The 26,514-nt window shown below is 38.8% G+C and overlaps 1 protein-coding gene across 1 annotated transcript in view; it reads right to left on the bottom strand.

The window, feature by feature from the left end:
* Positions 1–26,514, bottom strand: part of CDH8 (cadherin 8) — a 342,701-nt gene that overhangs the window by 188,018 nt on the left and 128,169 nt on the right. Inside the window, exon 3 of the mRNA XM_035025064.1 lies at positions 6,461–6,580. Within this exon, the coding sequence (XP_034880955.1) occupies positions 6,461–6,580 (120 nt within the window). The remainder of the gene's footprint in view (positions 1–6,460; positions 6,581–26,514) is intronic.

The raw sequence follows: 26,514 nt of genomic DNA, 5'->3' as shown, positions 1-26,514 counted from the left end.
CGATGCAATCCCAATCAAAATATCAGCAAATTATTCCATGGATTTCAACAAACTGATTCCAAAGTTTATACGGAGAGGTAAAAGATCCAGAATAGCCAACACAATACTGAGGGAGAACAAATTAGAAAGACAGATGCTTCCTGACTTCAAGACTTACCACAGAGCTACAGTAATCAAGACAGTGTGATATTGGTGAAAGGACAGACAAAAAGATCAATGAAACTGAATAGAAAGCCCATAATGGTATCACATAAATAAGGTCAACTGACCTTTGAAAAAGGAGGAAAGGCAAAGCAGTGGAGCAAAGATAATCTCTTCAACAAATGATGCTGGGTATCCACATGCAAAAACAGAACAGAACAAAACAGATAAATATGGACATTACATCCTTCATAAATATTAACTCAAAATGGATCACAGACCTAAATATAAGACACAGAACTAAAAAATTCCTAGAACATAGGAGAAAATCTACACGACCTTGCATGACTTTTCAGATATAACGACAGAGGCAAAATCCATGAACAAACTGATAAGAGAAACTTGATTAAAGCTTAAAATTCCTGCTCTGTAAAAGGTACTGTATTTCACTAAATGAAAAGACAAGCCACAAACATGAAGAGAATGTTTGCAAAGACATATATGAAAAACGACTGTTTTCTGAAATACACAAAGGACTCTGAAAACTAAACAATAAGGAAACAAGGGAATTAAAAAAAAAAAAAAATTGCAACGACCTTAGCAGACACATCACCAAAGAAGACATAGAGATGGCAAATAAGCTTATAACAAGATTCACTACATCATATGTCATCAGGGAAATGCAAATTAAAACAATGAGATACAACTACACACCTATTAGAAGGCCAAAATCTGGAACACTGACAAAAAATTCAGATGAGGAGATGGAGCAACAAGAACTTCCATTCATTGTTGCCTGGAATGCAAAATGCTACAGACACTCTGGGAGACAGTGTGGTAATTTTTTTACCAAACTAAATATACTCTCACCATACAATTCCACACTCTTTGGTATTTGATCCAAGGAGGTGAAAATGTACGTCTTCACAAAAACCTGCACATGGATGTTTATAGCAGCTTAATTCATAATTTCCAAAACTTGGAAGGAACTAAGATGTCCTCAAGTAGGTGAATGGATAAATAAACTGTGATATATCCAGACAAGGAATATTAGACTCTTAAAAGAAATGAGTGATCAAGTCATGGGAAGACATGGTAGAAACTTAAATGCATATTACTAAGTGAAAGAAGGCAATCAAAGAAAACTACATACTCTATGATGCCCACTACATGACATTTTGAAGCAAAACTATGGACACAGTTAAAAGATCAGTAGTTGCCAGGAGTTGTTGTGGGATGGGAGAAATGAACAGAAAGAGCACAGAGGACTTATAGTGCAGTGAAACTATGTGTATGATATTATAATGATGTATATCCTTATATGTGTGTCTAAACCAATATAAAGTACAACACCACCAAAAAAGAGCCCTAAGGCAAACTATGGATTTGGAGTAATTAGTATGTGTCACTGTAAGTTCATCCCTGGTAAAAAGTATACTGTTCTGGTGAAGGATCCTGGTAATGGAAGAGGCTTTGCTTTTGTGGGGCAAGGAATAGATGAAAAATCTCTGTAGTTCCCTCTTATATTCTAAACCAAATACTGCTCTAAAAAATTTAAGCCTTAAAAAATTTTTATATTTATCTTTTATTAAGTTTTTTGTTTTGTTTTGTTTTGTTTTGTTTTTTGACAGAGAGAGACACAGCAAGAGAGGAAACACAAGCAAGGGTAGTGGGAGAGGGAGAAGCAGGCTTCCCGCCGAGTAGGGAGCCCGATGCGGGGCTCGATCCCAGGACCCCAGGACTACGACCCGAGCCGAAGGCAGAAACCTACCACTGAGCCACCCAGGCACCCTAAGTCTTAAAAAATTTTTAAAAACTTAAAGAGAAACAAACTTCCAAAATTATTACCAAAATACAAGTTTCACTATTCTGGTTCTTTAACAATAATAACTACCAAAAAAAGGAACTGAGGAATGATCCCACATTACTAGAAATGTGTAATGGTATTTAAGCCAACATCTTCTGACTCAGTTATTTTGCATCACTTCCTGAAGTCATGGACAGACCAACCATGTAGAGGGACTCTTGTTAGGCACTCTATTAGGGGTATACAGGTCTTCTGTAATGAGTTTGTGCTCATCCCTGAAACTCTATTCTGCTAGAATTCAAATTCCTAGGTCAAAATTAGTGGACATTCTTAATGGTTTTGATTTAGAGCCTTCAAATTTTTTCAATAAATATACTTCTTAATACTCTTAGTATTAAGTAAAATCTTGACTAAGTAATTTACCAAACACGTATTATTCCTGCATATTACTGTTTTAAACATTACATTCACTGACTTGATAGGGCTAACATTTATTTACCCTTTTTGTGTTTGCCGTATGTTGTGACAGCCACAGAGACCCATTGTGCTTGGGGTTTCAAAGAATTTGCTTAAGAGTACAGTTAGCTAACATCTTCCAGCTGAATGATCTTTAGGATGAGTTTGTTTGTTTTTTTTAGATTTTATTTATTTATTTGTCCGAGAGAGAGGGGGGAGAGAGCACAAGCAGGGAGAGCAGCAGACAGAGGGAGAAGTAGGCTCCCTGCTGAGCAAGGAGCCCGCCACGGGACTCCATCACAGGTTACTGGGATCATGACCTGAGCCAAAGGCAGACACTTAACCGACTCAGCCACCCAGGGATCCCTGGGATTATTTTTAGTATTCAAGCTGAGGGCTACTCCTCCCAGGCACACTGGAGCCGATGAGCGAGCACTGCAAGACTGTATTAAAGCCCGGCCATGTACATAAAAAATGGGACATCTTTTAAGAGAAATCTTTGCTCCAGGCATTCCCATGGGTTTGGCCTAGATGCTGTCAAATATGCATTGCCTTATCTAGCTTCCTCCCCTCCTAACTTGCATGGCTATCAGATCTGCATCACAGTATGATGGATTTCCCCGCCTGATCCTGTTGCATGCCTCTTAGGGACTGGTTGTTTATGTCCCTCCCAAAATTCATAGGTTGAATGTAATCCCCAATGTGATGGTAGTTGGGGGCAGTGGCTTTAATAGGCAATGTGATCATGAGAGTAAAGCCCTCAAAAATAGTATTAATGCTCATATTCAAAGAAGCCAGCTAGCTCACTCTCTTTCCACACGGATATAAAAAGCCAGCCCTCTGCAATCCAGAAGGCAGCACTCACTGGAATTCTACCATGCAGGCACCCTGAGCTCAGACTTCTAGCCACAAGAGCTGTGAGAAACAAATTTCTGTTTCTTATAAGCCACCCAGTTTAAGGTATTTTGTTATAGCAGCCAGAACTAAGACAGTGCTTCTTCTACCTTTTATAGTCCCTACCCGCTAAGCCACTTCTTCTCCTGTCTCAGTGTCTTCCAGAGGACACAGTAACTGATACACGTCTTTTGGTCACCAGAAAGTGTATTCACTTTCCATTTGCTTACAAAACAAAAAACCCAAATGCTCCCTGGTCTTTGCATTTTTTTTCTATATTTTTCTAATATAAAAAATTTTTAAAGTGTTCTTAATCTGTTTCTGTGTAACACTTACGCCCTTCTCTACCACAAACACTCACAAACACACACACACACACACACACACATTCATACCAGTCTCAAAAAAAATTTTTTTTAAAGAGAGAAAAGGCCTCACAGATAGCGTCAAGTTTAGATTCTTTAGGAACAATTTACACTCTGTTTCCATTTGAACACACTCAAGTGTAATTATGGAGGCATTTATACAAAAATATTTATATTTCACTTGTACATATTTATGTTGCAAGAAAATAACTTAGGCTGATTATTGATTATTGAATTTAGCCTCTATTTCCTTCAGCATTGTGTCTGCTTTAAAAATCACAACTTGACTCTACCAATATTTATTAAACAATCATTATATACATTCTTCAAGTATCATTTCTCCCCATTACATTTCCCACAATAGAATCAGAATACACTTTCTAAAATATAAACCTGATAATTTTGTATCTTTCAAATTAGAATGATAAAGCTAAAATAAATGTATGTTGAGACAGACACTCATTATGCTGGGTAAAAATGCAAATATTATGTTGCTGACATTTGATTAAGTAAAGGGCGATATATGTCAATGAGACTTAAAAGTACCCAAATCCTCTGACTTAGTAGGGGGATTTTATTATCTATACCTCATAGCAATTTATTTTTGATATATAAATTATTTAAATGGTATCACCATGCTTCCTTGTGTTTATATTGAAAGCAAAAATCTGTCTTCCAAAATGGGTTGTGGGATACTTGCAGGCTGACATTAGCCTTTGTGAATTTTTCTCCTTTTATTTAATTCAATGCCTGGCACACAGTGAATGCTGAATTAATTTTTGCTGGATTACACTGGGCTTGGTGAACAAAAAGATCCAAGTGAACAAATAGGCAAAGAGCAAAGGAGAAAATGATTTAACTCCACTTAAGCAATCAACAATGTCTGTTTTACAGAAGCCCCTATACCATAGTTATTACCTAGGGAAAGTGAAGTTCAAAGATGGCTTTGAAATTAAGGACCAGGGTATGAGTCCCAGTTCTGTTCCCAACTCTGTCACTGTGAGTTTGGCTGAAAGGACATCTCCAGACCTCTCTCTCTCTCTCTCTTTCAGCTCACTACCTTCTCTACCACTTCCCCTAGGGTCATCAAGGAGCCCAAATGAGATGAAGTTTATGAGAGACTTCCTTCTTCACCAAGGAAGAATATGTAATTATGCCCCTAATTAATGTGTTTTAGAAGAGTTCTTTCCTGTTCCTAAATCTAAATTCAATTTTAAGCCATGACCTATTTATATATAAATGTACTTTTTCTCACTTTTAAATGCATGAGGATTTTGCTGTTTGAATTAAAAAAAAAAAAGCAAAGAGATGCTTTAAATTTTTAATTTAATTAATAATTGACTTAATGGTAAGACATGGAAATTTATCTCGATAATACTGAAAACTCATGAACTGAAGAAATTATATTGTATGTGTACGAAGCCGTATACTGAATTTTTCAATTTGGAAATTCGCAGACCAAACCACAGATACAAAATAAAAACGCACACAAAAGATAATGTTATCTGTCATATTTTTTTTTTTAAAGATTTTATTTATTTATTTGAGAGAGAATGAGAGAGAGCACATGAGAGGGAGGAGGGTCAGAGGGAGAAGCAGACTCCCCGCCGAGCAGGGAGCCCGATGCGGGACTCGATCCCGGGACTCCAGGATCATGACCTGAGCCGAAGGCAGTCGCTTAACCCACTGAGCCACCCAGGCGCCCCTCTGTCATATTTTTTATATGCGCTACCAAAAATCCCACAGAATTATGAAATGTCTGACAAAGTGGCCTTGCTCTTTTTTTTTTTTTTTTTTTTGGCCTTACTCTCTTAATACGTTGTTAAAATTAAACAATAGGAAGACATATCTTCAGTTGCAAAAACTATAATTTTATGAAATTATTTTCCTAATCAGTAAAAAAAAAAAAAGTTTTATTTTATAAAAATAACTTAATGATTTCTAAAGTCTGTACCACGAGATTCAGGATGTTGGCTGGCTTTAATATTGACAATACTACTACTACTATTACTACTACCTTCATAAAGAACTCTAGTGGGGGGCGCCTGGGTGGCTCAGTTGGTTAAGCGACTGCCTTCGGCTCAGGTCATGATCCTGGAGTCCCGGGATCGAGTCCCGCATCGGGCTCCCTGCTCGGCAGGGAGCCTGCTTCTCCCTCTGACCCTCTCCCATCTCATGCTCTATCTCATTCTCTCTCTCTCAAATAAATAAATAAAATCTTAAAAAAAAAAAAAAAAGAACTCTAGTGGGTAAACATCAGGATCCTGATTTATAAATAAGGAATCTAACAGCAAATCTAGCGATATCCATCCACTGAATAATTACCACATGTCATGCACTATATGGCTGATGTTCATTACTTGATTGATCTTCATCATAACACTAGTAAGTAGATTCCATACCCAGTTTATAGATAGGGGAGTTGAAACTTAAAAGGATTTATAAATGTTACTTGCCAAGCATCACACATCCAATAAGTGACCAACTGTATTCTTAAATCTGGTATTTCAGCGTGCCTGATGTATAAGCACATTTTTCCCCCCAGGATGAAAAATTGTACCAGGCCATCTGTTAAACAGGTGATATTCGACAAAGGGTCTGCAATTTGTTTTAATCAGTATCAAAATGATTGTTGGGCTTGCCATGTGCCATACACTGCACAGAAATAACACATTCAAATATTATAGATACATGCAGTGAAGTACTTAACCATAACATTTCATAATCCAAATCCCAAGAAAAGTGTTTCCCTGAAGCAATAACATGGTAAAAAGAATTCAAAATTTAGGCCACAAACCTGTCTCAGGCTCAATGGAAAAATAAGGCTGCCCTTCCAAGATACTATAAACCAACTTTGCACTGTTTCCATAAACTGGGTCATCAGCATCAGTAGCTGTTACATTAGTAACAGACGTACCTAAAAAAAAAAAGAAAAAGAAAAAAAGAAAAAAGAAAAAGAGGGAGAGAAAAAGATAATAATTAATATAGTATTCTTTGCCAAGAGCTAAATTTTGCCAAGCATATCATACAAATCCATGTGTGGGAATAAAGAAAAAAGAAATCTCTTCAAAAATATGGAGATAAACTACTCTGTCATAACTTGAAAAATATCCAAGTCTTTTAAAAGAAGAGTACTGCTAGGTTGGAGTACTATATAAAGATAACCCTTTTAGAATCTATATTACTTAAGAATCCTTTGTAGTTTTCATTTTAAAGATACCTATCTCAGATTCACATGGGCTTGGAGAATATGAAAAGGAAACATATCAAAGAAACATGAAACACTAGGTTAATAATATGATATAATATGTAGCATTTAAGTTTTGCCGCAGTACAACTGAATATACCTGAAAAAAAAAGCTGCACAAAAATATCAGAGGAGTATTTTATCCATTTCATCTAATTCCTCAGAATATAAAATTAGATTGGAACCACCAATTAATCAGTATGTTTAGGTAATTAGACCTTATGGATAACAGAATCAAACCTTTTTTTTTTTTTTCAGTTTCATTTTCTATTTGCTATTCACTCATTCGTTCAGCAATTGAGCACAAATAGCTTGCCTGATGTGAAGTATATATACTAAGATAAAATCTACATTTAGGAGGTGTACAGTTGGGTGGTGGAAGGTTAGAGGAGGGGACAGACACACATTCATATAGAAATTCAGCTGAATGCAACAGCACCACGTTTGGATCTCTCACTTACTCCAGAGGGGGGGGTCAGGGACCGCTTCCTGAGAGACACTGCATTTGAGTTACATTATTAAAGACAGGGAGAGTTTAACCAGGAGAAGGACAGGGAAGGAATTCCAAGCAGTAAATCAAGCATAAGTAAAGGCAAAGTAGTCTGAGAGACTCTGTGACATTCTGGGAACTGCTGAAACTGGGAGAAATTGGAGATGTCTGGTGTGGTAACAGGCTTCAACGTCTGTGAGGGCAGAGTCAGTGTCCTTCATCCAGTGTCAGACACATAATAATTATCAAACATACTGACAACTGAATGAATGGGCACATGAATAATCTAATGATTCAATGAGAAATGTAAGTGTCAGAGATGGAGTTCCCTAGCAAGTAGACGCTGAGATAGATTTTTTGCAGAATTTTTATTGGGGAGCTCTCTTCAACTGATATCTGTAGGGGAGTGAACAGGTCAATACTGGGCAGAAGGAACTGTGGGGTGTGATGCATTCACAGACTCCACTGGACAATCTACCACTGGGATGGTCACTGAGGAAATGGGGCCAGACCTTTAGATCCAATACTGACCAGTTATTGGATGTAGGAACCCCTCTGAGAATGGAGCCTTGGCCTTCAACCAGGCAGCTCTCCTCAGCTGGATGATCATCAGCCCTGAGAAGCCAACAATCAGCACTCTCAAGCAGCATGGGGGAAGAGTGTTTTCAACCTGAAGGGCATGGAGGTGGGGGGTCTGAGCAGCAGACCTCCCTTTTTACTGAAATAGGATAGAGCTTTTGCAAGATTGTGCCAATCAAAATACTTTCAAGGGTTTGAATTATGGTCACTGTATAGGAAAATGTAGTAATAATGTTTGTTGAGCAGTTGATAGTCCTGTAAAATTGGTAATTTCTACTCAGAAGGATGATTCAGAGATTCTACAAAATCTACAGTTAGAAGGAAGAAAAAGCACCTAATGTTGGTTGTATAATACATTCCACATTCCACCAGACACTAGGAACAATGTCAAAGAAAAAAATAATAAGACTCACTCTCACAAATAGCTCATCAACTAGCTGGTAGAGATGCACACAGGAGAGTACAATATTTGGAGTTATTTGAATATCATGTGGGATGGAGAAGAATTGGAGGAAAACCTTCCAGGTAAGAGGAAAAAAGGGAAATAAATTTTAAGAGGAAATAATGACTGGAAAAATCAATCATCAAGCTAACTTTGGAGATGTAAGCTGGAGCACGAAATGCAGGGGTCATTTGAATCCCAAGATGGGGAGTGCTGGCTTATCCTGTAGGAAACAGAGACAATTTTTCAGTTAGAGACCAAACCCAGCATGCTATGGGCTTCTCCTCTATCATTGCCCCCAGATTTAATTGGAGGCAGAGACGTTGAATGTTAGGAGATCAGACTGTTACGAGGTTATAGCAGAGGTCCAGTTAGGGGGTGATAAAAAAAATTAACAATAAATAAGGATCTCAACGCTCATTTTCTTGTTTTCATCCTTGTACTAAGTTTCCATAAGATGTTAAAATGACAGTAAACTGGGTGAGGGGTATATGGAATTCTTTTTGCAACTTTTCTCTAAGTCTACAATTAGTTCCGAAAAAGTTAAAGAAAAAAAAGAATTAATAGCAAGAAAAAGACTCAGGAGTTACTGAGAGCTCATAATTCAGAGACTGATAAGAAAGAGTGAACTCCTCCATGCAGAAGACCATGAAACAACTGTTTTGCTTTATTGAGTTGCCTTGTGTGTTTAACCTTTTTTTAGGAGAAATGTCTTTCCCCCATTATGAGATAACACATTATCAGAAAAATAAAGTCAAGTATGATATTAAGCTAATGAGGGTGAGTACTCCATTCTAGTCACTGCCTAGGCACTGGAAACAAAGAGGTGAACAAATAGTTAGAGATTCCTGTCATCACTAAAGTTACCTGCTAGTGGGTGACTCTTAAATTGAGAAACACCTTCACAGAGAATAAATAAATCAACAGATTTCTGAACAATGACAGAATCACTGCATATATGTGTGCCATGGGTGCATTTAGGCAGAGTGATATGTGGATCACGGTTTTGCAGATGGAATACTTCCAACCTACACTGAAACAATTACCCATCTGTTTGGGCCAATCATTTAACCTGCCTTAGCCTCAAACTTCAAATCTACAGTACATATCAGAATTATTGTGAAGGTTAAACCAAATAATATATGTAGAGGTTTAGCACACAAATGACCACATGCTAAGCCTATGAGTACCAACTCTGCCTACATTTTAGAATCTAGCTTGAAAAATAGTCAAACTGGGGCGCCTGGGTGGCTCAATCATTAAGCGTCTGCCTTCAGTTCAGGTCATGATCCCAGGGTCCTGGGATTGAGCCCCCACATCGGGCTCCCTGCTTGGCGGAAAGCCTGCTTCTCCCTCTCCTACTCCCCCTGCTTGTGTTCCCTCTCTCGCTGTGTCTCTTTCTGTCAAATAAATAAATAAAATCTTTAAAAAAAATAGTCAAATCTTTGGGGTACCTTTCAAATCTATGGTGTGGCAATACGGGGATGCTGATGGAGTATTTTTAAAACTCTTCTCAGGAAACTCTTAGGTAAAACCGTAGTTCAGAATGACCGTAGTGGGTACCAGACATTGTTAAAATTTAACTTCACTCTTCTCCACAGAAACATTAATTTCTATTGTGATTACTTTGAAGAATTCTTCAGATTTGTTTATATATGAAGCATTTTTTAAAACTATTCAAACTGCATAAATGCCCATGGAGATTATTTCTCCTTAAATGGAAGTTGGGGTTATTTCCTGGGAAGTTTACTATGATCAGACTGATGATGATCCTAATGTCATTGATTACCATAACTTGATGTTATCTAATTGTCCTATCACATTACCAAACACTGAGACAGGAGTAATGGGCCACATTTCCATCATTTCCATGCTCTGTGATTCAGGGTTTTTTTTTACACATGCAAAGATGATCATTATTTATTTTGCACACCTCAAAGTTCTGTGTAAGAATCAAATGACATGATATTAAGTAGAGATGAGTGACTAAGAAGGTATGTTTGGCGTCATATTATCTTGAACCAGGATACTTGTATTATTTTTCTTAATATTTTATTTATTTATTATTTTTTTATTGGGGAGGGCGGGCAGGAGAGGGAGAGGGACAAGCAGACACCACACTGAGTGCAGAGCCCAACGTGGGGCTCGATCCCACCCATGACCCTGATCACGACCTGGGCCGAAATCAAGAGTTAGACACTCCACCGACTGAGACACCCAGGCAACCCAGGGACACTTATATCCATCTTCAACTTCTATGAATCCTGTGCCCTTGTCCAAAGTAACAATACTTGTCTAAGCTTTGGTTTCCTAATCCATAAAGAGGAAAGTGACAGTAACTGTTACTTCCTAGGCTTGTTGAGATCATTAAAATATAGTAAGTTAGGGAAAAAGTAATGAAGAGTCATTGACTTTGCTATTTCTGAGAGCTTACTCTCACTGTTATTATATGTACATTACGTGTGTGTACGTGAGAGACTGAGCAACAGACTAGTCTTTTATCATTTTAAGTGGTGGTAGATGTCGTAGTTTATAGGTGTAGCTTTGCCTAATTATTTTCATAGCAGTGGATTTCCTTAAATTTGAGGGGAAAACACAAAAAGACATTCCCAAATGTAACAGTATGTTCATGTCCTTAATAAGAAAATAACTTAGAAAATACACACACACAACACCTCACTTTCTCAAACCATTTAGATCATCTCGTGTCAGTTTCATCTGTGGTATAAAATTGCTGTGGGCTCAAAAATAAAATGGGTTTTGATGTAGCAAGCACAAGGCCAGGCACTGGGCCCGTCATCAGCACAAGTTTCTCGATGTTATTTGAATAGGTGGCATTCAGATGAATGCTGTATCTCTCAGACCATGCAAATCCCACACTCTTACCAAGATGAACTACTCTGCCGGGCGATGCAACATGGCTAAGGCAAGCTTTTACCCACATCCTCATCCATGATATTTCTGCCTGATGATGCCTGGCTTCCCGGGAAATCCGCATCCTTCAACTTTAGACATCTGGAAATGAAAAGGCAGCACTACTTCCCGTCAAGGGTAATATTTCTCCTAATAGTGATTCAAGACTGTTGATGCACCTGTAAACTGGAATAGATGTGTGTAGAGGTTTTGTGGATGCATTTGTCAAGTGATTACCCAGAGGGGGAAAAATGGATGCTTTGAGGTTAATCATCTTGCAGCAGAAAAGACTTCTAGTCAAACTGCGGTGTAGGCTTCTCCATGGAAATGCATGCAGAACGCAGACCACAGAGGCAAATTGAAAAGTGTAAACCTTGCAGGATAATGTTTCTTCAAAGCAGCACGTGTTGGTGTGTGATAAATAGGACCCTGCGTAATACCCAGCAAATATAACAGCAGGATTCTCTGTTTGTGTTTTCATTTGGAACTGTTTTTGTCCCTTTGTCGAGGATACAAGAGACTCATTTAGCTGGTGACTATAAGTTTGACACTGTGCCATTTCTCCAAGAAAGCCCCTATTATGATCCGACTTGATGCTGATCCTAATTATAATAATATAGCTGTTGTCAACAAAAATGATTCCTGTCACCACAATGCATCCTGCTAGTATCAATTCAAGTATGAATATGTCAATTCCAAGGTGAATTCTGCTTTTAATAAGCCCATCTTTCTGCGTTTAGTTTCTTGGTTAAAGTGAGATTTGCCGGGCGCCTGGGTGGCTCAGTTGGTTAAGCGACTGCCTTCAGCTCAGGTCATGATCCTGGAGTCCCGGGATCAAGTCCCGCATCGGGCTCCCTGCTCGGCAGGGAGTCTGCTTCTCCCTCTGACCCTCCGCACCTCATGCTTTCCTCTCTCTCTCAAATAAATAAATAAAATCTTAAAAAAAAAAAAAAGTGAGATTTGCCAATGTGCACTTGGATTTTTTTTTTTTTTTAAGATTTTATTTATTTATTCGTGAGAGACAGAGAGAGAGAGAGAGAGAAGCAGAGGGAGAAACAGGCTCCCCGCAGAGCAGGGAGCCCGATGCGGGGCTCGATCCCAGGACCCTGGGATCATGACCTGAGCCGAAGGCAGACGCCCAACCATCTGAGCCACCCAGGCGCCCCTGCACTTGGATTTTAATTAACAGAGGGCTCGCGGTATCATTTGCCTCCTACCACACCTGAAGGTTCCCGCCCATTAGCAGCAGGGCACACACATCTTCCCCCTGTAATGACAGCAAACACTACAAGCAAAATTAACCATCAAATATTTTACACTGTCAGGTTAGAGGTTCCAGTTTGCTGACAAACTAAGATGAAAGGCCTTCGGGAAAATAAGATGTTGGGTTTGGGTAGTGCAGCTCTGTTAGCTAGACTATACTTTTTTATGAGCAAGTCAGCACACCAATTCTGCACATTATTCAGAAAGAAAAATGCTGGTGCTGACACCCTGAGCAGGAAAACAAAGGTTTGGTGCAGTGTGAAAATGTGTACACTGGAAAAGCTAAAACTCTTATGATGAGAAGAACACAAACCCCATTTGCAAAGAGTCATTTGCAATACGTTTTCTGAGAATAAGCATTCTGTTAGCAGGTAGGAAAATAAAGCAGCAGAACCTTTGCAATACCCGAAATTCAGAAAGGCGTACGTTCTTGGCCTCCTGCTACCACCTTCAAACTTTTGATTTGACCTTCTGGCTACCCTGATCCAAGTTCAGTCTGTACCATCCGTGGACAGTGTCTGGCATTATCATCCGCAGATGTCTTACTTAAACATTCACACATTCCAAAGATCACAGGCCTAACGTCTCACAGCAATGATGCAGCAGGCATTCGTTATTTTAATAAAACTAAACCCTCAGCCCATCTCCTCTCATCCTCCTTGCTCATCCCCCCAAGTCCTAGGCAATGCAAGAGGTAGTAGGGGCACAAGTGTTGCCATGACAACCTTTTTTGGTTGTTGTCGAAGAGCAAAGCAACAACTTCTTAAGGCCTGCGTAAGTTGTTGACGTTTAAATTATCGCTTACTAGAAGCTGAGGCATCTGGCCCTGAATGTTTTAAATGTGTCACGCCTAATCCATTATTTTTTACTTTTATGGAAACATGCTCTGGAATACCTCTGTACATGACTGGCATGCAACTTCTAGAGGTTTTTTGTTTGTTTGTTTGTTTGTCCCCCAACCCCCACCCGGGTAACAACAGAACACAGACCTGATATGCTTACGGAAAAGCTGAGGATAACTGCAGGCAGCCAATGCAGTTTTCTTTACATCTCTCCAACTGACACCATAGACATTACTTTCTCCTGCAGGGCCGCAAGCAAATCCTCCCAGTACAATGAGGGCCTAAATCCTACTGGTATTTTCTTTGTTCAGTTTTGCTATTTAACTATAGAAGACACATGCCAAATAGCCAAACCTCCAAGGGATGCCTTAGGGGATCTTTGGAGGATGAGGAGGATTAAACATGGATCAGGAAAATGTATGGCTTGTGTTTTTTAACCCTATACATGTAGAAATCTTTCTCAACCAAGCTCTGAGGGAAACAGTGAGATATACCATCTGTAAGCAGGAAGACAGGATTTTACTTCCTTCTAAGAACTTGATGAAACCCTTCTCTTTTGTTGGTGATCAATCGTGCAGTTTCTGAAAGCCAACTAAACAGGAGGCAAAGGCAGCATGGGTTTGCCATTTCATTTCAGAAACCAGTCTTTAAGACATATACCACACAATGAAATCCTAAACAATCACTTCCCCTCCATCATCTTTTGCAAAGACCTAACCATTGCTCACTGGGTGTTCTTCTCATGTGCCAACTCTCAGCTTGTAGTAAAATGTTGCTGCCAAAAATTCTACATGCTCCAAATTGAATTTATTATGGGAACAGGGACAGATTCTTAACTGCAGTCAGGCGGATGGACAGCACCGAAATGCATCCTGTCATTTCTCTGGCTCTATGATTTGGGACATAAACTGCGGAAATAAAATTCCATTCCCATATTTTATTCTGGAGCATTTAGAGGTATAAACAGTTTTGTAACTTAATAAACATCCATACACACTTAACATTGTGTTTATAAAATGAGCCCAAAACTTTCTGGAACAATTAAACACTTCAGAAAATACGTTTGAGCTCACAGATGTCTTCTATTCACCCATGCATCATTCCAGTGAACATCTGTAATGTGCATCGGGTGAGAGAAGTGAAAAATATTGTATGAAAATGTGTAACTGTAAAATCTCAGCCATGTTTACTATGCACAGGAGAAAAGTACCTTCTGCATTTCTCACAAACAGCGCCAGGATGGTGGCCTACCCACTGCTTTTGCGAACAGATAATGAGGACGATTGGAAGCCTGGTTGTGAAAACTAATAAGCTGTCCGTTTTACAGTTCTGTGTTCATAAATAAACGCTTTCAGAATCAGAATGACTCTTATAATGCAAAGGGACCAAAAAAAGTATATTTTCTTTCTTAGGCTGCCTATTCCCAGCGATCAAGCCTTCGCTAATCCACTACCTATGGAATGAAATCCTATAAATACCTAAGAAGTAAACTAGCATCATTTATGCTTTAGACCGGCAGCTATTTCCATCCTGACCTTGCAAAATTAAGCTACCAGTGGCTTTGCGGGTGCCTTCTACAATGTGTCAGGACTGCGGTAGGTGGAAGCTTCCTTCGCTGTATTTTATTATATGAACTCATTCATTCACTCACACAAAGGCTATTTGCATAGTAGGTACTGTGGGCTGAGCTCCAAGTTAGACGTGGAGGGCACAAGAATGTGCAGCAGTCAGAGTTTCTGTCCCAAGAGTGTTTGAAGTTTATTTTAGCATGTTTTCACTATGCTGCAAGAAACCGAAAACCTTTGTTAAATTTATTTTCAGAAGTCATCGGCATGATGTAGTGGAAAACAGGTATATGCTACACTTAAAATGTCAGAAGTTTTGTTCACATCCTCTTATTATCAGACTGAGATCATACTCTACATTAATGACATGTCACTCCTACAGAGCAAGGTTTTTTGGGTCTTTTTTTTACACCTATGAGACTCGGTTTCCTAATCTAAGAAATGGGAATATCACCCACTTCGTATTCTGATTCTGCTCCCCATATGGATAAATAGTATTCCCTGGGTGGGGGGACACTGTGTTGAGCTGCACCTCTTGCTCTCTATGGCATGTTGCTTTATGTATGTTTGGTGAAGGATGAACTTGAGCTTAAGAGGCATGAGAATAAAATTATAACCACTCCAGTGACTGTTCATCATTTTATTCTTGTAGATTGAGCTTCATTTTCTAGTTAAAAGCCAGGACTTTTTAAAAATGGCAGGAATGTGGTTGTGACTATAATCCCTTCCTTCCCACCCCCTTCCACCTTTGCTGACATAGAACTGACGAAGAAAACTGTAATGTATTTAAAGAGGTCTACAATGTGAAATGATTACCTCCGTCAAATTAATGAAGACATCCATCACCTCATATGGTTACTTTTTTTTTTCCTAACTGAACAACAGAATGAGTAACTCTCTTATCAAATTTCATACCTCACCAAGTGAAACACCACTGAGCCATTGAGCTACTGGGAAGGCAAAGTCTTAGACAAAAACAGGCTTAACTGGGCAATCATTAGAGACCTTTGGTTTCAATAAGATTTTTTTAAAAAGTATTCACTAAGTAACCCAAAATATGCCGTCCTATACGTGCCACCATCCATGACGTCTGTTGTTAAAATGGAGGAAAGTTGGGTTTATTTCCTATTTGGGCCCTTGGTTATCACAGTATATTTTTTAGTGAGCTTCTACTATGTGCCAGGCCTTCTTTTAGGCACCCAAGAGACTTTACAGTTAGAAGATTCTTGCTTTCTTGAAGGGCAGACCAGTGGGAGGCCAGAAAATGATGGGATGAATAACAAAGGATGTGATAAGGTACTGTGAGGGAAAGAATGGTAGTGAGTAACATGGGAGGGGCAGCTAAATATAGAAAACATGGTTTCTGGGAGGAGGGGGCATGGATACTGAGATTTTATGTACGAACAAGGATGACCTTGAGTCAAAATTCAGAGGTAGGGTTGCAAATCAGGAAATCCCAACCACCCAACCCCTACTCCACCCACCCCCCTGACCCATGAAGGAGGTTATTAAGTTTGGAGCTTATCTCAGGAAAATAGAACATTAGAGAAGGGTTTATACATTCTTTTACACCAAAGATTTCAAATCTTCCCAATGATTTTTTTTTTCTCCCCAAGCTTAAACAAGTACATTCCTATGATTCCCCAACACATCTGCCTAACTCATTCACACCCAGGTTCACGAATTAGTCGTCCCTAAGCTGAATTGTCTCCTCTTCTGAACTCCAAAAAATACTTCATTTGACTGTCTCTGGGGGCATCTTTTCCTTTCCTTAAATTAATTAAATAAAAATCTGTACCCACTCCTTAAATTACAGTGGGTACAGATTTTTTCCTTGCAGACTGAAAGCTTCCTGAAAACAATATTCTATCTTACTCTCTCACCTTTCTCATCTAATCCTCCTCTTCAGAATTAACCCATTCCTCTGTAATGCGGCCTCATCCTTTATTCATATCATAGGCATACCTCTACATTATCCTAGTGGTACAGCACTAAGAACTGTGCCTGGTATAAAATATTTATTCTTTTAATCTTTGCAACAAGCCTTTGAGCATCTGTTAAGATGATCGCCATTCAAACAGAAAGGGATAAAACTTATATTCAAAACCAGTTATGGAGGTTCCCAGCCTTCGTAACTGCTACATTGCTTCCGAATTTTAGATCTTCAAGGGCAGAGAACATAGCCTAATGTTTTTTTCTCTCCAGCATCTCAGAAAGTGATATAAATATTTGTCAAATAGATAAATGACTAATTGAATGAATGATTATTTTCTTTAGGAAGACACATTCAAAGATTAAGAGTAGGTTGATCCATTGATATTTTGAATGATTTGTTGTTTCCATTTTTTGGTTTTATTTTCATATTTTAAACTTATTTGAAAAGAAACAGTAGGGATTTTTCTTCCTCTTAGGAGGGAAGTCATGTTCTTGTCTTCCTAAAGATGGCCCACTCCTGTGGCTGTAAACAAAAGCTAGTATGACATCAAACCCTTAGATGAGCTCATGAAAATTTCCTGTAGAAGTAATTATGGCCTGAAGACTTTATTTGAGGGTGAGAAGGTGGACAATGTCTTTACCAGGGACTAGGAAGAAGGGCAACAATGTTAAGTTCCACGGGTGACAAAGTGAAGCCTCTTTGGGTTTAATAATCCTGCATCAAGGAAGGCTGTAGTCACATCCATGAAGGCAAATCTGTCAGAGTCCAGGTCTGAAACTCAGCCATCAAAGACTAGCTTATCGTGGAGGGAATGAGTAGCCCCAAAGCTACATTCCAGGCAAGGCAAGCATAGTTCTGGCAAAGAACTGGACTAGGAGATTCAATTCAAGCATGAATCAACAAAATCATGTGACAGTAAAGAGCAGTAGCAATGGCCAGAGTTGGGGTGATGGGTGAGGGGACAGGATGGAAGAAGGTGGAGGAAGGCTAACCTCTCCTTCCCTGCTGATGGAGCTTGGAAGTATGGTAGACCTTTCTCTCTTAAAAGTAAATCTTTCTGGATTTCCCTATGATTCACAAAAAACAAGGACTTTCTGCCTATCTTGCCAGAATGTGTTTAAGGAAATTCTACTCCAACTGTAGAACATGAATAAAGAAAGCATTTCTTGAACCTGAGACACTGCTCGATGTTCCACTACCATTAAATAGATAAGTTCTTGAGAAAAATCACCAACAGGGTACTATGGACTGCATTTTTGTGTTCCTCCCAAATTTATATGTTGAAATCCTAACCCCCAATGGCATAGTATTAGGAAATGGGACTTTTGGGAGGTAATTAGGCCATGATGGTGGCCCTTCATAGTGGGATCAGTGTTCTTAGAAGAGACAAAAGAACTTGCTTCTCTCTCTCTCTCAACCTCTCTCTCTGTCTCTCTCTCTCTCTGTCACTCTCTGCTCTCCACTATGTGAAGACATGGCAAGAAGGCAGCCACTTGCAAACTAGGAAGCAGGTTTTCACCAGATACTGGATCTGCTGGCAGTCCTGGACTTCCCAGACTCCAGAACTGTGAGAAATAAATGCTACTTATTACCCAGTCTGCAGTAATTTGTTATAACAGCTCTGCATGACTAAGACACAGAATATCACCATTTCTTATTACCAAGGTCCATGTTATAATTTAAGAAGCAGACATTCAAGTCCAGTTCCACCTGATCCAAAACCAACATTTATTTTACTGTATTAAAAAAGGGCAGAGGTATATAGTATCTATATTCTGGTATTAGTATATTTTAAATTAAATTTTACTTCTTATAAACACACTGAGTTTCCATCTAAAAGAGTTAGAAAGCTATCACTGGTCCTATTTTCAAATTCCAGTTGGGACAGGGACAGTGAGACTATTAATTATCTCCAACTATGTGCTACAAACTTACTACGCAGTGTCCTTTACCTTCCCTTATGGCACAAACCAAGCTACTCATGCTGTTTGACAAAGTCCAAGTATGGGGGACGATCCTGAAAACAGGAGACTCCACAGCTGGTTCCTGCTATGCTCTTTCATTTTGCTTATGGCAATCTTTATAATTGTGGGAATATTTCTGGGCTGGCTCCTGCTATTCTTTTTCATTTTATTTATGGCAATCTTTATAATTGTGGGAATATTTCTGGAGTTTCATGATAAAGTGACTACTCACCTTAGTTACGTCTATCTAAGCAATCATAATGAAACTAATCCCACGAAGAATTAGTTTCTATAGAACAAAATAACAAAACGGTCACGCTCTGTCTAGCACCTTTCTCTTTGCATACTGTTTTTTAGTTTTAGCGAAAGCCAATAAGTAGAAATCAATAAAGGTCATGTTAATCATTACAAAGGAAAAATGAAAGAAGGCTATGGCTGTAATCCAGAAAATGATCTAAGATTTGGAAAAACAAAAATATCCTAACATATAAATAAAGTTCCTCCGAGGCTGTCAGGAGGAGAAGCTTGCAACCTGACCCTGTATCCATGTCTCCTCATTCGCCAACGCCGTCCTTTCCTACGAGAGACCCACCCCGGCTGGAGCTGGACTCTGGCACCCTTACTCATTTTTACTCCAGATATACCTATTATGCTGATACTGCTGTCTCCAAGACACTCAATAGTGTGGGAAACAGCATTTAACAAAGCTAAATACGTGTATTAAAGCATACAGTCAGTAAGTGAAGAGATACTATTCTAACTCACTTTTCTTCTTTCCTCAAACCCAGAGAACTCAACAATGAAATTTCAGCCATAAATAGTCAAGCTTAGCCACGGGTCTGAAACCTGCCCATAACAAGTAAGAAATTCACACACATATAATCCTTACAAATAACCAGCCTTGGCAAGAATTACTTTACTTTGGAGAAAATTAATCATCAGACTTGAAAGCAAGTCGACCCAGGTCAATTCCTAACCCCATCCTTTGTAGCTCTGGTGCTATCAGCTCATTCCTGGATGCAGGAATTCCTGGATGGCAGTTAATAGCCTGTTTTCTTCCCCCTAGCTCATATTAAAAGATGTGTAAGAAAAAGTAAAGAGATTTCTACAGTTGTACATGAAGAAGTTAAATGTGGTTACATGAACTAAACAGACTGTAGTATGGAAACCCAAAAACTAGAAGAATGTAGTGAGATCTTGATGCATGAATGCCTGCAGAAAGTTGGGGGGAAAATGTACTGAAAACTCTACCTGCCTTAATTAAAGTCTTGGCAAAAATAAAAGAATATGCGAAAGACTAGGTATTGAGTTTACAAAAAAAAAATGATTAAGGATCTGCCAACACCTTGAGTGTTTTTCAAATTGAGATGGTGGAAAGAGGAACAAAGAGGGAGAGAGGGTGAGACAGAGAGAAACTGATTGATTATGCTTCTATGCTTCTAGCCCTGAAGATGTGAAGCTGAATCTGATGTGGACCATACCTTTAAATAGTTCAACAAAATAGGAGGAAACTGAATTAATTTTTCATCTTTTCACCTTATTCTGTATCTTTCTGTTTGTATCCTTCTCTCTCTTTATTCTCCCTTCCTTAGTTCCTTCTTCTGAATCTATAGATGTTTATTGATTGTTGGACACCATCAAACTATGCTTGGCCCTGGGATTTCAAAAATGAATACAGGTCTTCTATGGTCTTTGAGGAGGGCTCACAGCCTAAGGGGATTAGAGTCGCAGAAAGAAACATCACTGCACAGGCTGTAATTCAGGTATGTTCAAGGAGTAGTGTGTGTGCAGAAGAGACTGGCTCCTAGGGAAACGTGGAAGGCAGACTGGAGGTATGGAAATGCAACCTCCCCTAATGATATGACATGACATGACAGGTAGCTCAACTTCAAGCGTATTTTGTGATTTCAGAATACTGACCTTACCATAAGAAATAAACAGGATACATGTCTGTGTAGAGTTATGTGATTCTTTTATTCTATCCCCCAATTTTTATCACATTATATTAAGACCTCTTCCAAAATCAGGTTTTATTTAAGAAACAAGTCAAAACGCATCAATTTATTTGTACAACACATTTGGAAATATCAGTATTTCCTTAGGTTTGTTTAAATTTTAATCATGGTATCGTGCTGGGAAATAGTAGCTTTGTGAGGTGCTCACAAAAGGTAAAGGTGAAAATCAGCAGATTTGAAAGACGAACACAGAGAATTTAGAGAAATGTCAAAGAAAATCCCAACTTTGTTTCAAAAATAACTGAAGTGATAAAGTACCTCATTCAATTCAGTTATATTTCCACTCTTCAATTCTTCCTATTTACCACAGTTAAGAATCTTAGGTAGAATGGGAGAAATAACGGTATACATTTTCTTACAGCTATGCCTTTCTAACTCTATTTTACAACATCTGTGACTTTTTTTTTCTTTTTAACATTTATACTACCTTTATGTTTACCCTTTGGGCTAATTTGTAGTTGACCCCAGTAATAGAGCCCTTTTAACCAACATTTTGTGACAGACAATCATTGATTTAGCTGTCCTGCAGAATGCCTTAAAAATCAATGTGTTCAAAGAAGGAACTGGTGGGACTTTATAATATCACATCTCGTTTTTATCACAAATTTCCAATATACCAAGTTCCTGTCTCATTATTTATACCAGACAGGGCATGCTGATGAGATACACAACCCGTTGTGTCCCTTTTGGCAATCCATTTATAACTGAAGCACAATTAATATCTTTACAGCTGTTCTCCAGGCAGAAAGAAAAATGTGGCAGCCAGGATTTTGTACATGTTTGAGTATAAATGTGTGAAACGAGGAGCACCGGGATATGTCTAGAAACAGTGGAATCTGAGCTTTTCTTGTTTTTAAATTCTCCAGAGAAATATTTTCAAAACACTATTTCATACAGAATGTCCAGGTAACTGTAGTAGCTCTCCAGATTCCCCAGGAAAATAGTTAGGAATCTGGATGGTCATTAAATACAAACTTCACTCATGACATTCCTTCAAAGGAAAAGCATAAAGGGGAAAACCCACGAATTTCTAGAGAATTCCACATCATTTTAACTTCTGTATTCCCCATTCATTGTCACTGGCCTTTTCTTATTTCCAAATATTGGAATTTTCCTTTAATTAGATACTGATAATTACCATCAAATATAAAGAAACCACTATATTTCTGGCCCAAGTATTTACTTGATGGGATTATCTCATTTAGTTTTCACATAAACCCTAAAACTTAGATTTAAATCACTTTTAGCTTCCTGAAAAAAGATAATAAATAGATACCCAATAAATGTCTGTTTTCAATTCATTCATCTGCTCAGTTACAGATGTTTTCCATATGGATATTTGTGGCATAATTAAAATAGCAACTACCCCCATAGTTAGTATAGTAAGGGGAACAAAACAAATGATTGATATATAGATAAGTACGGAGATAGATAATTGATAAATAGATACATAAATGTAGATAGATATATAGATATAGTCAAACATCAGACTTGGTAATTATACCTCTTTCAAGTTATCTTAGAGAAAGAATCCAAAATATGAGCAAGTTTTTTTGTTTTGTTTTGTTTTTGTTTTTTTGCTACATGCTGATACAACAAATGAATACCTATTTAAAAATATTTAGAGGAGTGCCTGGGTAGTTCAGTAGTTCAGTCAATTGGGTGTCCAACTCTTGATTTCGGCTCAAGTCATGATCTCAGGATCCTGAGATTGAGCCCCGCATTGGACTCAGCACTGGGCATGGAGCCTTGCTTAAGATTCTCTCTCCCTCTCGGCTCCTCCCTCCTCACTTGCTCTCTCACACAAAAATAAATACATGAATGAATGAATGAATGAATGAATGAATAAAAACACTTAGAACATCATTGGTAATTTACAGTTATAATAGCAAACCTTAAAATAGTAAAAAAAAAAAAAAAAAAAAAAGCTGAAGATAAAATCAAATATACAAAATGAAAACAGCCAAAGGAAAATGCTGTTAAAAAAAAAAAAGAAAAGAAGAAAGGAAAGGAAAGGGAAAAAGAAGAGAAGAAGAAGAAGAAGGGAAATGAAAAGAAAAGAAGAAAACTAAAATGTTTAGAGGTCACTATCATGGGTTCCCATAACTGACAGATGTGGGGCTTACAATCCGAAGCTGACGCTGACTGGCAGCAAATGGCAGGTACTATGCACTCTTGAACTGTGCGGTATACTGGGAATGATGCATGCCCTAGGTACTATGGAATACGTACCATGCTATGTACTATGCACTACATAATATGTACTATATTATTCCTATAGGCCTTAAAAAAAATCCAGAACTTAGCAGCTATTTGAGAATCGGAATGTGGAGAGACACTCACTGGACATATTTTGAAACTATCAAACAAAGCACAGTATGTCAGAAAACAGAGCAATGTGTCCAGTTTGAGAAGAACTCTGCTCTGGGTGAACGATTCCTTCACCAGGGCCAGAATCCCCAGAGAAGTAGTGTTTAAAATTCAGATAGATCCCTAGGTGCTACCCCTTGGAAACCCATTCCGAATCAGAGGAGGGAGCAAGGAATCTACTTCACCACAGGCTGGCCCATGGAAAAGAGCTATTTGTGAGTTGGGAAGAGGGAGGGGTGCTTATGCCCTTTTAAAAGTTCTATGTTATTTCAAGTTTTTAATTACAAAAGTAACACATGCTCACTGTGGGAAGCACACCTGCTTTTAGTAGGTAACTCAAAGAGACACCCTAGCCGGCACAAACGTAAGAAGGCTGGGCTTTTAATACTGTGCAAAAAAGTGTTAAGAAATTAATTAGCACCTGCGTTCTAAAGAGCAGGGAGTACAATGTAGGACAGATAGGGGGTCAAACCCTGTGAACAGCATCCAGGAGAGCCTGCAGAATTGCCAAAGATAACAGCTTACACTTCACTTTTGTAAATATTTAAGCCTATATATTGTAATTTTTCTGTAGTACTAAGGCATTAGGCGCTTCTAATTCTCTAATTAGAGTGTAGCTTGTATGAATGTGTGCTTTTATTAATGGAAATCAATGATGAATACAGTTGCTGATATATAAATAAAAAGATTAGTTATTTAGACAATCATAAGCATCCACTAGACTCTTAATTTCCACAAATAAGCCTGAAGTAGGCTGGATTCTTCACCCTACCTTTATTGGCTGGCATATCCCCCAGGCAGGCATCGCCTCTGAAAGGAATAAAACCTCTAGAGCGGTGTTTTCTTAACTGTGAGCCACGCAGTTAATTAAGAAGTAAACTATGAACTGATGTACTTGAAATTCTCAGGTCCCCCAAACAAAGAATTTCATATGGAATGGTATACATTGACTTGTCTATTTATGGTAATTAAACACTTGTGTGGTACACAATAAGTTCTCCGTACATTTACTATATATTTGATAAATAATATCAAATATTGTCTTGAATCAATATGACAGGCCCAACTTAAAACAGTATCTCCCCATTGTCCTTATTTTCCTTATGGGGCAACTAGATACAAGAGAGGCTAAAAGAAATCTTGCCTAAACCACACAGATCGTGGAGCCTCTATTTTTGCCAGACATGAAGCTAGAACCTAGGGATTCAAGGTTAGATAAATAGACACAGCACTTGCCCTGTGGAACCCCTAATTTTATAATGTCTGGGTGGACATGTTTGAAAATCTCTAGTAAGCTAGGCAGTCATATTAGGTGACAGCTTTCATAGGTAGAAGCAGACGATAATAAACCTGAAACAACTCCGAGATTCTGTGTTTTCCTCCGAATATGTCATGCTGTTTCTGCATTTCATTCCCTAATATATCAACATTATTTCTCTAAGATATGAAATGGCTTTGCAAATGTTCTGGTGACACCTCAGAAAGATGTGTCATACCTCTCTTACTTTGTTTTCAGAATCTCCTGGCACAGCACCACGAATTCCAAGCAGAGAAATATGGCATTATAGTCACCCACTGAGCAAGTGGTTTTCAAAGTGTGGTCTCCAAACCAGCAGCATTAGCCTCCTCCAGGACTTGTTAGACATGTAAATTTTCAGCTTCATTCCAAACCTACTGAATCACAGACTCTGAGGGTGAAGCTGCAAAACTATTTTAACCAGTTCCCCAGGTCCTTCTGATGCACAAACTATGGAACCCATGCATTAATGATTAATAGCAGCACTATTACAGCACATCGACATATCTATGACCTAAAACAATAAGCCACTGGGGCGCCAGGGTGGCTCAGTCGGTTGGGTGTCTGCCTTCGGCTCGGGTCATGATCCCAGGGTCCTGGGATCGAGCCCCGCATCGGGCTCCCTGCTCGGCGGGGAGCCTGCTTCTCCCCTTCCCGCTTCCCCCTGTTTGTGTTCCTTCTCTCGCTGTCTCTCTCTGTCAAATAATTAATAAATAAATAAATAAATAAATAAATAAATAAATAAATAAATAAATAAAACAATAAACCACTAATATAATGTGTCCATAATGCTCTACCTTCTTTTTATAGCTTTACAACCTTCTGAGTAAAGGACGACAGTTGTGAAGTTTCTAATTTTATAGAAAATTAGACTGAAAAATTCCCCTAATCTCCTTGTGTTCAAAGGTTGTCCAGGACATACTGATACTGGGAATAGCTGTAAGTGTGCGTTTTAATCTTTTAATGTGTGATACATTTTTAGTTTAGTGTCAGTAAGGATCTAGTCATAAATATCCCTGTTTTCATCCAATGCTTTCCAGTAATTATGGTATCTTACCACCAAATGGTAGGGTGTCATGATCAGAATAGCTACATTTTTTTAGGATGGCAAATTAAGAAATACAGGATGCAGTATAGTTTTTATGTTAATCATACTTATTTCTATAAAATTAATATAATATAGCTAAGCACAGTCATTAAAATTATATACTTTGTGAAAGCTGTTGAACAAGAATTAAATAAGCATAAATTTATAGGCACACAATTTCACAAATCCCTTAAGAAATGAAATTGCTGGGGCGCCTGGGTGGCTCAGTCGGTTAAGCAACTGCCTTCGGCTCGGGTCATGATCCCAGGGTCCTGGGATCGAGCCCCACATCGGGCTCCCTGCTCCGCGGGAGGCCTGCTTCTCCCTCTCCCACTCCCCCTGCTTGTGTTCCCTCTCTTGCTGTGTCTCTCTCTGTCAAAATAAATAAAATCTTTAAAAAAAAGAAATGAAATTGCTGCTCTCCTAGCTCCCACATTACATTAAAAGACCAGGGTCTCGATGACAACTTCCGGGTCCTCATTCATTATACAAGGCACCCACCTATTTCAGGGCTTTAGAATGACTAAGAATCCTAGACATTTTGCTCATATGACAGCTTTCAAACAACCTTCAAAACTAGGTCTAAACGTGCTCTAATGGCCACTTTCAGGGAAATGGCCTCTGCTTGCTTGGGCTTAGCTCATTTCTCTGCACACCGTTGTTAAGGCAATGAAAGAAGAAGCAAGGGGGCGCCTGGGTGGCTCAGTTGGTTAAGCAACTGCCTTCGGCTCAGGTCATGATCCTGGAGTCCCTGGATCGAGTCCCGCATCGGGCTTCCTGCTCGGCGGGGAGCCTGCTTCTCCCTCTGACCCTCCCCCTCTCATGTGCTCTCTCTCTCTCA

Source organism: Mirounga leonina, unplaced genomic scaffold (genome assembly GCF_011800145.1).
Source record: "Mirounga leonina isolate KUSES-001 unplaced genomic scaffold, KU_Mleo_1.0 Mir_180, whole genome shotgun sequence".
NCBI classification, from domain to species: Eukaryota; Metazoa; Chordata; class Mammalia; order Carnivora; family Phocidae; genus Mirounga; species Mirounga leonina.
Note: the sequence above shows the minus strand (reverse complement) of the source record. Positions and strands in the feature narration are given on the sequence as shown.